Below are 16,520 nucleotides of genomic sequence, written 5' to 3'. Positions count from 1 at the left end.
GGCAGATAAGAACAACGTTGAGACAAGTCTAATGGCTCTATTGAACAAGGACCACCATATCTACTCGCTGGTAGCATGATTGCGCAATCAACGAAACACAGAGTCCACAATAATTGCAAAAAATAAAAAATGATGAATGACGTCATTGGTTGAACTCTCCCGGCGCAAACATGTGCATAATTATGTCTGAAACACCTCTTGTCACTCATAATTATGTAGGGAGACTGGAAACACACCCTAAATAGTGTCTAGCGTTGAAGTCTCCCTTTAAACCTTATCCCCTAAACCTAAGTCTAAAATAACATTGAAACAAATTGAGAACAAGAAAAAAGCCAAAATTGTTCATGTTTTCCTAACTTGTCAGGACATTCTGGTGACTTGTCAGAACATTGTGGTCCTGATAAGGTAAGAAAATATTGTTGGGACTCCATTTTTGCTCTAAGAGCACACAGTGTACAGTAACCTATGACGAGACTATTTGTTGTGGTTGCACACGGCACAACCATGTATCAGGAGTAAAATATTGTCCGATGCTAAGCCACACACCCAAACACACACACTAATATTACTGAGCATCAAAGGTACAACAGTGGGCTTTTATTGAGTGACGAGCACCAGTGCAGTGTGAGACATCACTGTGTCTGTGTGGACACAACCTTGATCATGCTGACATATCTACTCATCTATGTTACGTACAACAATGGGATGGACCAACATACAGGCTAAACATCACCACATTGACAAACAGGTGCGGCGTGCACACACACATCTCCACACGTCTGCAAACAGGCACACACACACACATTCTATTTTTTATTGTAAACGCTGTAATCTAAACGTGTCAAGTCACAGCCTGAAGGACTGACAAGGCGCTCTGGAGACCAGCAGCTAGTTGTGCATTAGTGGTTTCTCCTTTCAAGTCCGACTCCACAACGTTGGTTAGATACTCTCTGTAGACCATTGGAGTGAGTTATAGTATAGCGTATTGCTTTACTCGAAAGTAACCTAGGCTCCAGTGTAGTGAATGATACTCAGCAAAGGGGGTGTTTACATTTTGCCCAGATGTTCCAAAACCAGCCCATTCAACAGCCAGCAGGAGGCCAATACCTTACTGTCCACCATCAGGTAGGCTAGGCTATGAACCAATAGGCCTATCCATAATAAATGATCAAATAAATACTGCATAATGTGAGCCAGGACTGCAGGATTCCCAGCCAAACTCCCACCATGCATTCTCTCCCAGCCAATTGCACACAGGCGTGTGCGCCGACATTAGGAGTTAGCTTCTGCTGCAGCCTTCGCTGTAAAATATAACTAGTTGCGGCGGTGTTCTGGGACTGCTCCGGGACGGCGGTGCTCTGGGACTGCTCCGGGACGGCGGTTCTCCGGGACGGTGGTGCTCCGGGACGGCGGTGCTCCGGGACGGCGGTGCTCCGGGACGGTGGTGCTCCGGGACTGCTCCGGGACTGCTCCGGGACGGCGGTTCTCCGGGACTGCTCTGGGAAGGCGGTGCTCCGGGACGGCGGTGCTCCGGGACGGCGGTGCTCCGGGACGGCGGTGCCCTGGGACGGCGGTGCTCCGGGACGGCGGTGCTCCGGGACGGCGGTGCTCCGGGACGGCGGTGCTCCGGGACGGCGGTGCTCCGGGACGGCGGTGCTCCGGGACGGCGGTGCTCCGGGACGGCGGTGCTCCGGGACGGCGGTGCTCCGGGACGGCGGTGCTCCGGGAAGGCGGTGCTCCGGGACGGCGGTGCTCCGGGACGGCGGTGCTCCGGGACGGCGTTGCTCCGGGACTGCAGAGGCTGTACATTTCATATTTAGACCTACATTTAGTGATTTGCTAATAGACACTATCCAGAGTGAATTACAGTAACCTACACTGTTCACATATTGTGTGACTCCATTGTTTTAATCAAATTCTTTATTTAATAGTTAAATACATGTTTTGACCAATTACATAGAAACATTTTAGACTTAAAAAAACATGATTTTTTTTTACAATAAACTGTTTGTTAAGGGTAGTGCATGTTAAAATACATAATGCATAGGACAATAATCAAAGATTGTTTAAGGCAGCAATATGTGTAATATATGTACTCAGTTTGAAAATAATCTACTGTAAATAATATATTTACAAATCAAAAAGTAAGACATAAGTTAAACATATTACCGAGTTAAAGCTTTAAAGGGAAACAGCGCCACTGTCTGCCCCACCGTAGTTATTATTTTTGTTCTGTTTACAAAGTGGAGATGAGGAACATCTTTCAACGTGGTGAAAGAATGTCAGCACACATTCTGATGTTCTATCGTGATTGCAAAACAATATAGCATCACAGTGTTAGTTACATTTACGTCATTTATCAGACACTCTTATCCCGAGCAACTAGGGTTAAATGCCTTGCTCAAGGAAACATCAACATATTTTTCACCTATTCGGCTTGGGGATTCGAACCATTCAAACCGCTAGGCTAACTGCCACCCTGTAGTTAAACTAGAGCTCTCAACGTCTAGCAATCTCTCACACCTCTGTAGCCTGGTTTACGTCTGCAGATACCAGTCAGATTCACTCCTAAACTAGATACGATTATAACCTGATGTTTCTTTTCATCTGAACTAGTTGCCCACATCTGTCACGAAGTCCTCTGTCTTACTGCTGTGTATACTGTCCATACTTGGGGTAGAGGCAGTGCCATATCCAGAGCTCTTCAGCCACGCTAAGACTTTGTGACGGGATCTCTTCAGCTCTTCAGCGTCTGGCTCGGAGATGTTATCTGTGGCACAATATAACTTCAACAACAGGGAAATCCTTGCTGATCATGTCCGAATATTGCGTCTGAGATTTGTTTTGCCCAATAAAAATGCATTCATATCAAAATGTCAGTAAATCGTTGATTGAATACTTCTACTCTGTATCTGTCAGGACCCGGTGCGAGAAACAGTCACTAATAATTGGCAGAACCCAGAAGATGAGGCAGACACAGCAGTACTAGAGATGGTGGTTTAATAAAAAATAGATATCTTCCAAAATACAAAAGAAAATCCACAAAGTGGTAAAAACAGCAAGGGAAAAAACAAACCTCAAAAGATCAATCCAAAAATACACGAGAACAAAACCAGAGAACCTCTGGAAAATTCAACAAGAGAAAAATGTTCACAAAGGCTGGGGCTGGGTGCTAACATACAAACACTGAGCAAGGAACTGAGGAACACACAGGGTTAAATACTAACAAGGGAATGACTTACAGGTGCAAACAATAATTAGGGCAAGAAAAAACAAAAGGTACAAAAAAGGTGCAAGGGGGACATCTAGTGAACAAAACCTGAACAGTCCTGGCCAAAACCTGACAGTATCGGCATTACTAAGCTATTATTTAGGCATCAGAGACCCATAGAGAGGCTGTAGCTAGAGAACAGATTTCTGTGACAGAAACATTTCGGTGAATTTAAAACCGATGCAGATCATCCAAAGTTACCAGCCACTCACCATGAGATGGTGAGATTCAACTGACTAGCTATCTCTCTCCGACTCCACTCCTTCTCCAGCAGTTCCTTCCACTGTTTTCTCACCTCCGGATCTATCGACTGCAATCTTTCTAATTGTTGACCGCCTGCTATGGAAAGCAAAAAAAGACATAAGAACAGATCATAGAGAAAGATAGAGGCCTCTAGTGGCCAAAAGTCTGTATTAGCATGGGCAGCACGCCAAGCACCATTGAGGGCTTCCACCATTTTAAGGTAGTCAACTGGGTGGGACTTCCTACTTCATTGGCTGATCCCTCCTGATGACTCGATTGGAGCGAGCCCAACCAGGTCATCAGTAGAGATCAGCCAATCGTGAAGAAGAAAATGGACTACTTTAAAATGGATATAGCCTCAATGAAGCTGCCCATGCTGTCACAGACATTATAATGGCACATATACAAAGATGAGTCCTCCATCTATCTCTATGGTACATATGCACAAGGTTACATTGAATGGAGACAGTATGAGGAGGGTGGAATTGAGGAAAGGATGTATATTCTGGTATAAGAAGACTGTTTGCTTACTGCTAACACCTTGATCCTCCCTCGGATCTTCCATTGTGATTTCTCCCTCTCCCAGTCCAGAGCTCTCCAGGGGTGGCTTGTCTCCAATGACTGTTCAGGAAAAACAATAACAATGAAGAACTTCGAACAAAGCATGCTGGGGTAAAGAGAGAGAGAAAAGTGATTACTCACAGTTAGGTCCAGCAGACATACTCCTATTTCCCTTTAGAATTGGTGGAATTGATGTCTTTGCTATTTCCAAATTCTCCCAGTTTCTCCGATCCCATTCCTGATTGAGAAGTTGTGAAATCTTCTCAGTGGCTTCATCATCTGCCCGTGGAATGATCCCTGTCTCCACTGGTTTATGGATCTCAGTGCTCAGGCAAAATAAATGTTTCCCTGCCACCGTCTCCTCTATCTTCTCCAGCAGCTCTGTGACCTGAGCGTCTGTGTCTTTACCCTTACTGTCAAAGACTTGATACCTGTTCCCACATTTCTCTATAAGCCAATGCAGGGCCTTCCCTTCACTCTCAATGTGCTGCTCGATAGTTGTGCCTCCCAGACATGCCCCCCGGGTAAAGACCACTATAGTGTGTCTCCAGACTCCCTCTCCTAGCAGCTTCATGTTGTCCTGTGTCACCTTCCTCTGTTCCTCAGCAAACGCTGTGTCTACAGGAATCCTTCAGTATTTCTGACTTCACCGAGGGAGAAGTGAACTCGGCCGGAAAGAATTTCCACCATCCGGGTGTGTCCACGACAGTGACTTGCCTCCCCCCAACCTTACCCGACTGTTGTGTAGATTTTACGCTTCTCCTTCCAGCCTCAAACTTAGAAGTGTCCAAGATGGCGTTTCCAGCAGCACTTTTCCCAACAAAGACCCACCCCAGCATTAGGAATCTCAGTTTGGTTAGGATGTGGGTCTCCTCTGTATAAAAGAAATTCATAAAATATCAATTCAAGTTCATAAAAACATAGAACATACAACCATTTAACCATTTAATTTTGTGGAGGTATAATAAATGGGTATGTGCAGGTGGAATTGTTGCTTAGAGCATATTTAATCATGTGGTTCATATTGTCTCTCCTGACCATTTATTTATTAAGATGTGTGATTCACTCCTGAGTAGATATACCAACCTTTCAGAAGTGCATTTAGTTTCTTCCTTTCCTTCTGTGTTTTCAGACGTCTTTCTTCCGATCTCTCCACCTTCTCTTCTCCTCAATGTTCTGCAACACTGCACCCTCAACTTCAAAGTGGCTCCCATTGTTGCCTGCCACCATCTCCTCTATCTTCTCCAGCAGCTCTGTGACCTCAGTGTCAGTGGCATTACCCTTACTGTCAAAGACGTAGTACCTGCTCCCACATTTCTCAATGAGCCACTGGAGTGCCTCCCCTTCATTCTCAATGTGCTGCTCAATGGTTGTTGTGTCTCCCAGACCTTCCCCATAGGTGAACAACCCCAGACTCTCTCACTGAGAAGCTCCAGGTGTTCTTCTACTGATTTCCTGCTTGCTTCTGTGAACCGACAGCCTCAACCACAAGTATGAAAGCATGGGGTCCAGGGTGGCACAGAGATGTGCTGCTTATTCTCTCTTAACCAACTCTGGTGTGTCACCTAAACAATATTTCCTCCACCAGCCAGGAGCTTTGACCAGAGTGACCTTCTTCCCACTCACTCCTCCACCTCTCTTCTCACACTGGGCAGTGATTCCCCCCGATTGAAAAGCCTCTCTACCTAGGATTGTGTTTCCAACAGAGTGCCTCCCAGACATTTGTGGCCCCACAATCAGTACTCTCCGCTCTGAGAGATAGAAAGTGAGTGGAGGAGGAAAAGGGTAGAGAAAGATAAGAGAGGGAGGGTGATGGAGAGGTAGAGGGGGAGAAAGAAGGTGAAGGAGGATGAGGGTGAGAGAAAAATAATGAGGGAATGAGAGAGGAGAAGGGTATACAAGGGAGAAAATTATTTTTGTTGTTGTTTTCAATTACTTTCTAATGTCATTAGGAAACTTCAAAACATTGTATTCTCCTTTAAAACCAATGCCTTCCATGGAGTTCAATCTGATTAACACACTGTAAAACAGTAACTGCCCTGTAATGAATACTCAGGGAGAAAAAGGTGTAGGTTCAGGCGCAGAGCGCGGCAGGTGTTTATTTTGCCTTCGCAGAAGGCAGGTATTGTGGTCAAAGGCAGGCAATGGTCATACACAGGTAGACAAACAGGCAGGTGACTCAAAACTAGAACTGAAAGCTAACTGGTTCTCACAAACGAGCCAGGAACAGGCTTAGTAGAGTCAAAACGAACAATACCTCACAAAGGCACAAACAGAATGAACTGAACTAAATAAGGAGCTGACGAGACCAGGTGAGTTCAACTAACACAGGTGAAATCAATGGACAAAAATGAAGGACGGGGTTACGTTCCAGAACACAAAGAAACAGGGCTATGTTCAAGAACACAACGAAACAGAACACAAGGTTGACTATGAAAATAAAAACAGAACCTTACAGTAGCAACAGGACTTATCCACAATTTATATATTACAGAACTTATTGTACTTATATATCTCAATAGGAGAAGGCGCTGTACTGGTGTACTAAATTGGTTGTACATGTATACTAAATGAGAAAGTAACTGAGGGACTCACCTCTTTCATAGTTGGATTCAGACTTTTCCTCCATTTTTCTCTGAATTTTGTCATAAAAACCCAAAAGATTTGGTGTCAGTAAATCTGTGTAGGTCCCAGTGTCTTGGTCTGTGTTAGCCTGAAAGAACAGTGGAAAAAATATTTTCCATACACAGGACCTATAACATAAGAGTAAACAAGGACATTTTCTCCCTGAATGTCAACCCTAGAATAACTAGACTGGTTGCATTTCTCCTTACTGTTTTGGCTCATAATCAACCATACGTGAATCATGTTTTTACCTGTCATAGGGGACGACAGGCCTTGTCTCATCCTCACAGGCAGGCAAAGCAGTTGTCCTTAGGCACAGATCTAGGGTCAGTTTACCTTCACCAAATCCTAACCCCATTAGAGGGGGAAAACATAAAGCTGACCTTAGATGAGTGTCTATGAGAAAGTTCATCCAGGGGAGGTGTGGCTGCGTACGAATAGCTGTCGCACGTCCCAAAGTATGTTATGATGACGTAGTAGATTAACCAGCACAGAACAAAACTGACCGGACTGCATTTTCACAGTGTACAGTAACCTACGATGAGACTATTTGTCGAGGTTTCACACGGCACAGCCGTGTATCAGGAGTAAAACACTGTCCGATGCTAAGCCACACACCCAAACACACACATTAATATCAGTGAGCATCAAAGGTACAACGGTGGGTTTGTATTGAGTGACGAGCACCAGTGTGAGACATCACTGTGTCTGTGTGGACACAACCTTGATCATGCTGTCATATCTACTCATCTATGTTACGTACAACAATGGGATGGACCAACATACAGGCGTAACATCACCACCATTGACACTCAGGTGCACACGCACGCACGCACGCACGCACGCACGCACGCACGCACGCACGCACGCACGCACGCACACACACACACACACACACACACACACACACACACACACACACACACACACACACACACACACACACACACACACACACACACACACACAGCGAAATGTCAATGCTGCTGCTCGATGTATGTGATAGGCCTCAAGCTACAACACACACACACATACATACACCCCGACAACACACACTCACCACTCAGTGTTCTTGACCGCATCGACAAACCCTGGTGTGTCTACGATGGTCAGTTTCAGTTGAATTCCTTTTTCCTCAATGTCAACCGTGTGCTTAGTGATCTCCGCTGTATGACTGATACACTCTGGAATGAGAGAAAGACAGAGACAGAGAAGAGAGTGAGAGAGATAGAGTGAGAGAGATAGAGTGAGAGAGGTAGAGTGAGAGAGAGAGAGTGAGAGAGATAGAGTGAGAGAGATAGAGTGAGAGAGATAGAGTGAGAGAGATAGAGTGAGAGAGATAGAGTGAGAGAGATAGAGTGAGAGAGATAGAGTGAGAGAGATAGAGTGAGGGATGTGAGGGAGAGTGTAAGAAGTATATATGGTGACAATTGTTTTGACATTTTTTGACACGTCCACTATGTGATCTCCACTGTGTGATCTCCACTGTGTGATCTCCACCGTGTGATCCGCTACCAGCTCTCACAGTCTCGCTTCAGAATTAGAAGTTCGTTCATCGATGTTTCTGAAACGTCACATTTCGAAGTTGTTCCAAATGTCAAATTTAGATGTGTTTAATGTTAAAGTTGAAAGTTTAGGCATTTACTCCATATGGTTGAGATGTGGGGTAAGGTTTGGAATAGGCTTGATTTTAAAAATCAAAATGATTTGAACTTGCACCTTTTGGAATCAGAGGCCGAGGCTTATGCCCATCTGCCATCCTCGTCCACAACACCCTAGCAAAACCCAAACCTACTTGAAGGTAACAGCGCTCACTGTTGCCCCTAGTGGCCGGTTTCCATAACATCTCCCGACTTCCTCAGACATGGATGGACGTCGAATACTGACTCGTATCACGGGTGACCTGGCTGGTGATATGCTCTGAGAGGAACAGTAACAACTCACCGTCAGCATTGAGTAGTTTCCTTTACTTAGGTCTGTGTGGAACAGACTGTAGTAGACTTTCCCAAACCAGACAACACACACATACACACAAAAGCATCAGTCAGCAGCATCAGTCAGCACATACACTGTGTGAGTGTGATTAGGCATCTCTTACCTAACACCACGAGGGTAAAGTCAAACCCCTTCTTCACTGACTTCCTGTGGACCTGGTTGGGGAGGGTGGCAAAACCCAAATACGCCTTCTCCTGGAGGAAGAGTGCCCCCCCCCCCCCCCCCCCCGGGTTGCATTACAAGTCCTGAAGGCATGTCTCTCTCCCCTCACTCCCCTCACTGCTCTGATTTAATAAAAACATGAGAGGAATTCTGGGTATGCCCTACTAACACTGACACTGTGCTGGAGGGTTGAGCTGGGGGAGGAGGGGGGGAGGGGAGGAGGAGAGGAGGAGAGCTGAAAGAGTGAATTAGTGACTCCTGCTGTCAGGACTGTAGGAGAAACAGCCATCAGATTCATTAGCTCATCTACTGTGGAATCTTCCAGAACAAAGACTGGATGCCCTGAGGAGACGCAGCTCTGCATGCTGCTCTCGCTGTGTCTGTGTTTGTGTGTGTTTGTGTGTGTTTGTGTGTGCGTGCATGTATGTGGGTGTGCGTGTGTACTTGCTTGTGTGTGTGTGGGCATGTGTTTGTGTGTGTGTGTGCGTATGTGACTGCTCTCCGGCTACAATAGGACCACAGATCGGAGCATTGAGCTCTGTGAGACCATCTGTACTTCTGACTCCTGAGTTACATAACGGCCTGCGTCATCAAATAAAATCTAATTTTATTTGTCACACGCTTCTGAAACAACAGGTGTAGACTAATAGTGAAATGCTTGTTAACGGATCGTTGTCCAACAAAGCAAAGTAAAACAAATAGATGGAAAATAAAATAAAAATTGAAATGGTGACACGAGGAAGTGAATAATTAATAACAATGAGGAGTAAAAATAACATGGCTATATACAGGGAGTACCAGCACTGAGTCGATATGCAGGGGTATCAGATAATTGGGGTAGCTATGCATATAGAGGTAGGGGTAAAGTGACTAGGCAACAGGATAGATAATAGACAGTAGCAGCAGCTTATGTGGTGTGTGTGTGTGTGTGTGTGTGTGTGTGTGTGTGTGTGTGTGTGTGTGTGTGTGTGTGTGTGTGTGTGTGTGTGTGTGTGTGTGTGTGTGTGTGTGTGTGTGTGTGTGTGTGTGTGTGTGTGTGTGTGTGTGTGTGTGTGTGTGTGTGTGTGTGTGTGTGTGCATAGAGAGTTAGTGCAGAAAAGGGTTCATGCAGGTAGTCCGGGTAGCCATTTGATTAGCTATTTAGCAGTCTTGTTTAGCACTATTGTGGCTTTTGTTCAGGGTCCTATTGGTTCTAGACTTGGTGCACTGGTACCGCTTGCCACGCGGTAGCAGGGAGAACAGTCTATGGCTTGGGTGGCTGGGGTCTTTGACAATTTTTTGGGCCTTCCTCTGACACCGCCTGGATGGCAGGGAGCTTGGCCCCAGTGATGTACTGGGCCGAACTCACCACCCTCTGTAGCGCCTTGCGGTCGGGTGCCTTGCAGTTGCCGTGTGATGCGGTGATGTAGCCAGTCAAGCTGTTCTCAATGGTGTAGCTGTAGGACTTTGAGGGCCCATTCCAAATCCTTTCAGCCTCCTGAGGGGCATGAGGCATTGTCGTGCCTTCTTCACAACTGTGTGGGTTGAGGGGCCCCTATGTTGATGGTCAGCGTGGTGGATGTGTTGTTGCCTACCCTCATCACCTGGGGGGGTGGTCCGTCAGATAGTCCAGTACCCAGTTGCAGAGGGAGGTGTTCAGTCCAAGGGTCCTGAGCGTAGTGATGAGCTTGGAGGGCACTGTGGTGTTGAACGCTGAGCTGTAGTCAATGAACAGCATTCTGACATAGGTATTAATTTTGTCCAGGTGGACGTTTAAAGGTCTTCCTCACATCGGCTATGGAGAGCGAGATGACACAGTCGTCCAGAACAGCTAGTGCCCGCATCATGTGGCAGAGGGTTAATAATAAATAGCTAAACGACTTGGCTGCGTTCAACAACACAGAGATAAGCAGGAGAAGATAGGAGGGGGCCTCCTGTAATCCTGCTATAAGAACCTGTGTGAACATGTTGTGTGAAAAAAGAAGAGAGGGGGGACAGAGAGAGAGAGAGTTATTTGAGAGAGAGTGGAGGAGTGTGAGTGAGTGCTGCAGTATTGAACACGTCTACAGTATTGAACAGTAGGTAAGCATCTAGAATTAGTAGACCAACTCCCTAGGAGAGCAGCGGGGGAGCTAGGCCTGGAGGAGAGAGGAGGTGGATGGGGGGATGGGGAACAGAGAGTGGGAGGATAGAGTATAGGGAAAAGGAGAAACAGAGAGGGAGGATAGTGAGAGAATAAAAGAGACAGAGAGAAAAAGAAAGGATAGAAAGGGAGAGGTTGGAAGAGCGGAAGCCCAGTCATTTCAAGCTGCTGTATCTCCTCTGGCAGTGCTGAAAGACAATCACATTAACAGGGGTTGCTATGACGACAGCGAACGACCATTCAAAATTATAGTGGCCAATTTGACGTTTAAAAAATGGCGTCAAATCCTGCACACCCAGCTTTCTCTGGGAGCTTGGAGGTTGGCCAACCCTAGACTAGGGAGCTGTAAGATGAGCAGTGAGCACCTTCACAGACAGCAGCTTGTAAATAGACAGCTACCCACATGAAGATAGACACCTATAGATGAGCAGTGAGCACCTTCACAGACAGCAGCTTGTAAATAGACAGCTACCCACATGAAGATAGACACCTGTCTCTGTGATCTATGCACAGCTCTGTGTGTGTGTGTGTGTGTGTGTGTGTGTGTGTGTGTGTGTGTGTGTGTGTGTGTGTGTGTGTGTGTGTGTGTGTGTGTGTGTGTGTGTGTGTGTGTGTGTGTGTGTGTGTGTGTGTGTGTGTGTGTGTGTGTGTGTGTGGACGGGTTTAACTATACTTGTGGGGAACAGAAGTCCCCATAAGAATAGTAAACTAACTAGGTTAAGGGTTAAGTAATTAATGTTATGGTTAGAATTAGGTTTAGGAGCTAGGATTAGTTTTAGGGTTAGGGTTAGGAGCTAGGATTAGTTTTAGGGTTAGGGTTAGGAGCTAGGATTAGTTTTAGGGTTAAGGTTAGGAGCTAGGGTTAGTTTTAGGGTTAGGGTTAGGAGCTAGGGTTAGGGTTAAGGTGATGTTTTCTGGTTAGGGTTAAGGTTAAGGTGCGGGTTAGGGGTTAAGGGAAAATAGGATTTTGAATGGGACTGAATTGTGTGTCCCCACAAGGTTAGTTGTACACTGTGTGTGTGTGTGTGTGTGTGTGTGTGTGTGTGTGTGTGTGTGTGTGTGTGTGTGTGTGTGTGTGTGTGTGTGTGTGTGTGTGTGTGTGTGTGTGTGTGTGTGTGTGTGTGTGTGTGTGTGTGTGTGTGTGTGTGTGTGTGTGTGTGTGTGATAAGATAAGACAATGCTGTGGTGCCCAGCGTCCTAATTGGGGTCACGGAGTGGAAATGGTCTTTGCTTTTTTCTTTAGTGCCCCAATTGGCTGCTGCTTCCTCCTGCTGCTGCGATAAGACATCATAACAAAAGACAAGTGGCACCATGCAGGCGTAATGTGATCATTCATAACAGGGCAAGGTAATACTTTCTTCAAAGATGCCATAGAGGACGAAATATTCCTCTCTTTCCCATATTAAAGAGAACGCTTTGTTATGCTGGTGAATGAGGACCCAAAAGCGACGTAATAGAAACAGAGTCTTTATTCCAGTCTTAAACAAACAATGATTCTCCTGGATACTATCAAAGGTAAATCCAAAACAGGAAACTGAAATCCTCTCGTCAGTAGAGAGGAACGACTGGAGACGCGACCACAGACTGCAGGTCGCTTCAGGAAGGCACAGGCCGTAGCTGACATAGACACCTGCTCACACGCAGCATCTGAAGAAGGCAAAAACACGACAGGGCGGAACAAGGACACAGAACAGCAAACATCAAACAAGAATCCGACAAGGACAGAAGCGGAAAACAGAGGGAGAAATAGGGACTCTAATCAGAGGGCAAAATAGGGGACAGGTGTGAAAGAGTAAATGAGGTCGTTAGGAGAATGAGAAACAGCTGGGAGCAGGAACGGAACGAAAGAGAGAGAGAGCGGGAGAGGGAGAGAGGGAGGAGGAGAGAGAGGGATAGAAAGAGGGAAAGAACCTAATAAGACCAGCAGAGGGAAGCACAGGGACAAGACATGATGATCAAAGACAAAACATGACAGTACCCCCCCACTCACCGAGCGCCTCCTGGCGCACTCGAGGAGGAACCCTGGCGGCAACGAAGGAAATCATCAATCAACGAACGGTCCAGCACGTCCCGAGATGGAACCCAACTCCTCTCCTCAGGACCGTAACCCTCCCAATCCACTAAGTACTGGTGACCACGTGCCCGAGAACGCATGTCCATGATCTTCCGTACCTTGTAAATAGGTGCGCCCTCGACAAGGACGGGGGGGGGGGGAGGGAAGACGAACGGGGGCGCGAAGAAAAGGCTTGACACAAGAGACATGGAAGACAGGGTGGACGCGACGAAGATGTCGCGGAAGAAGCAGTCGCACAGCGACAGGATTGACGACCTGAGAGACACGGAACGGACCAATGAACCGCGGAGTCAACTTGCGAGAAGCTGTCGTAAGGGGAAGGTTACGAGTGGAAAGCCACACTCTCTGACCGCGACAATACCTAGGACTCTTAATCCTACGTTTATTGGCGGCTCTCACAGTCTGCGCCCTGTAACGGCAAAGTGCAGACCTGACCCTCCTCCAGGTGCGCTCACAACGTTGGACAAAAGCCTGAGCGGAGGGAACGCTGGACTCGGCGAGCTGGGACGAGAACAGAGGAGGCTGGTACCCAAGACTACTCTGAAACGGAGATAGCCCGGTAGCAGACGAAGGAAGCGAGTTGTGAGCGTACTCAGCCCAGGGGAGCTGTTCTGCCCAAGACGCAGGGTTTCGAAACGAAAGGCTGCGTAATATGCGACCAATCGACTGATTGGCCCTTTCTGCTTGACCGTTAGACTGGGGATGAAACCCGGAAGAGAGACTGACGGAAGCACCAATCAAACGACAGAACTCCCTCCAAAACTGTGACGTGAATTGCGGGCCTCTGTCTGAAACGGCGTCTAACGGGAGACCATGAATTCTGAACACATTCTCAATGATGATTTGTGCCGTCTCCTTAGCGGAAGGAAGCTTAGCGAGGGGAATGAAATGTGCCGCCTTAGAGAACCTATCGATAACCGTAAGAATCACAGTCTTCCCCGCAGACGAAGGCAGACCGGTAATAAAGTCTAAGGCGATGTGAGACCATGGTCGAGAAGGAATGGGAAGCGGTCTGAGACGACCGGCAGGAGGAGAGTTACCTGACTTAGTCTGCGCGCAGTCCGAACAAGCAGCCACGAAACGGCGCGTGTCCCGCTCCTGAGTAGGCCACCAAAACCGCTGGCGAATAGAAGCAAGCGTACCCCGAACGCCGGGGTGGCCAGCTAACTTGGCAGAATGAGCCCACTGAAGAACAGCCAGACGAGTAGAGACAGGAACGAACAGAAGGTTACTAGGACAAGCGCGCGGCGACGCAGTGTGAGTGAGTGCTTGCTTTACCTGTCTCTCAATTCCCCAGACAGTCAACCCGACAACACGCCCTTCAGGGAGAATCCCCTCGGGGTCGGTAGAAGCCACAGAAGAACTAAAGAGACGGGATAAGGCATCAGGCTTGGTGTTCTTATTTCCCGGGCGATAGGAAATCACGAACTCGAAACGAGCGAAAAACAACGCCCAACGAGCTTGACGTGCATTAAGTCGTTTGGCAGAACGGATGTACTCAAGGTTCTTATGGTCAGTCCAAACGACAAAAGGGACGGTCGCCCCCTCCAACCACTGTCGCCATTCGCCTATGGCTAAGCGGATGGCGAGCAGTTCGCGGTTACCCACATCATAGTTGCGTTCCGATGGCGACAGGCGATGAGAAAAGTAAGCGCAAGGATGGACCTTATCGTCAGACTGGAAGCGCTGGGACAGAATGGCTCCCACGCCCACCTCTGAAGCGTCAACCTCGACAATGAATTGTTTAGTGACGTCAGGAGTAACAAGGATAGGGGCGGATGTAAAACGCTTCTTGAGGAGATCAAAAGCTCCCTGGGCGGAACCGGACCACTTAAAGCAAGTCTTGACAGAAGTCAGAGCTGTGAGAGGGGCAGCCACTTGACCGAAATTACGAATGAAACGCCGATAGAAATTAGCGAAACCGAGAAAGCGCTGCAACTCGACACGTGACTTAGGAACGGGCCAATCGCTGACAGCCTGGACCTTAGCGGGATCCATCTGAATGCCTTCAGCGGAAATAACAGAACCGAGAAATGTGACAGAGGAGACATGAAAGGCGCACTTCTCAGCCTTCACGTAGAGACAATTCTCTAAAAGGCGCTGGAGTACACGTCGAACGTGCTGAACATGAATCTCGAGTGACGGTGAAAAAAATCAGGATATCGTCAAGGTAAACGAAAACAAAGATGTTCAGCATGTCTCTCAGTACATCATTAACTAATGCCTGAAAGACAGCTGGAGCATTAGCGAGACCGAACGGCAGAACCCGGTATTCAAAATGCCCTAACGGAGTGTTAAACGCCGTCTTCCACTCGTCCCCCTCTCTGATGCGTACGAGATGGTAAGCGTTACGAAGGTCCAACTTAGTAAAGAACCTGGCTCCCTGCAGAATCTCGAAGGCTGACGACATAAGGGGAAGCGGATAACGATTCTTAACCGTTATGTCATTCAGCCCTCGATAATCCACGCAGGGGCGCAGAGTACCGTCCTTCTTCTTAACAAAGAAAAACCCCGCTCCGGCGGGAGAGGAAGAAGGCACCACGGTACCGGCGTCGAGAGAAACAGACAGATAATCCTCGAGAGCCTTACGTTCGGGAGCCGACAGAGAGTATAGTCTACCCCGAGGGGGAGTGGTCCCCGGAAGGAGATCAATACAACAATCATACGACCGGTGAGGAGGAAGAGAGTTGGCTCTGGACCGACTGAAGACCGTGCGTAGATCATGATATTCCTCCGGCACTCCTGTCAAATCACCAGGTTCCTCCTGAGTAGAGGGGACAGAAGAAACAGGAGGGATAGCAGACATTAAACACTTCACATGACAAGAAACGTTCCAGGATAGGATAGAATTACTAGACCAATTAATAGAAGGATTATGACATACTAGCCAGGGATGACCCAAAACAACAGGTGTAAAAGGTGAACGAAAAATCAAAAAGGAAATGGTCTCACTGTGGTTACCAGATACTGTGAGGGTTAAAGGTAGTGTCTCACATCTGATACTGGGGAGAGGACTACCATCTAAGGCGAACATGGGCGTGGGCTTCCCTAACTGTCTGAGAGGAATGTCATGTTTCCGAGCCCATGCTTCGTCCATAAAACAACCCTCAGCCCCAGAGTCTATCAAGGCACTGCAGGAAGCAGCCGAACCGGTCCAGCGTAGATGGACCGACAAGGTAGTACAGGATCTTGATGGAGAGACCTGAGTAGTAGCGCTCACCAGTAGCCCTCCGCTTACTGATGAGCTCTGGCTTTTACTGGACATGACATGACAAAATGTCCAGCAGAACCGCAATAGAGGCAAAGGCGGTTGGTGATTCTCCGTTCCCTCTCCTTAGTCGAGATGCGAATACCTCCCAGCTGCATGGGCTCAGTCTCTGAGCCGATGGGAGGAGATGGTTGAGATGCGGAGAGGGGAAACACCGTTAACGCGAGCTCTCTTCCACGAGCTCGGTGACGAAGATCTA

At 47.5% G+C, this 16,520-nt stretch overlaps 1 protein-coding gene across 1 annotated transcript; it reads right to left on the bottom strand.

Moving 5' to 3' along the window:
• Positions 1–2,983: 2,983 nt before the first annotated feature.
• On the bottom strand, positions 2,984–6,861 carry LOC139552112 (GTPase IMAP family member 1-like). The gene is made up of 5 exons (XM_071363524.1): positions 6,671–6,861; positions 5,162–5,826; positions 4,217–4,949; positions 4,046–4,135; positions 2,984–3,610 (listed from the first exon to the last, which is right to left on the bottom strand). Exons 3-5 carry the CDS (start codon positions 4,647–4,649, stop codon positions 3,480–3,482), a joined length of 654 nt encoding a protein of 217 aa, XP_071219625.1. The 5' UTR covers positions 4,650–4,949; positions 5,162–5,826; positions 6,671–6,861; the 3' UTR covers positions 2,984–3,479.
• Between the last annotated feature and the right edge of the window lie 9,659 nt (positions 6,862–16,520).

The sequence above is a fragment of the Salvelinus alpinus genome, chromosome 24, assembly GCF_045679555.1.
Source record: "Salvelinus alpinus chromosome 24, SLU_Salpinus.1, whole genome shotgun sequence".
NCBI lineage: Eukaryota > Metazoa > Chordata > Actinopteri > Salmoniformes > Salmonidae > Salvelinus > Salvelinus alpinus.
The sequence above is the reverse complement of the archived record's forward strand: the minus strand, read 5'-3'. Positions and strand labels throughout refer to the sequence as shown.

Bases quoted from the DNA above. Each gene is read 5' to 3' on its own strand.
- LOC139552112 (XM_071363524.1), bottom strand. From the start codon at position 4,649: ATGAAGCTGCTAGGAGAGGGAGTCTGGAGACACACTATAGTGGTCTTT. The intron at 4,136-4,216 runs GTGAGTAATCAC...TTTCCTGAACAG, and splicing joins TATGTCTGCTGGACCTAACT to TCATTGGAGACAAGCCACCC. The intron at 3,611-4,045 runs GTAAGCAAACAG...TGCTTTCCATAG, and splicing joins GGAGGATCAAGGTGTTAGCA to CAGGCGGTCAACAATTAGAA.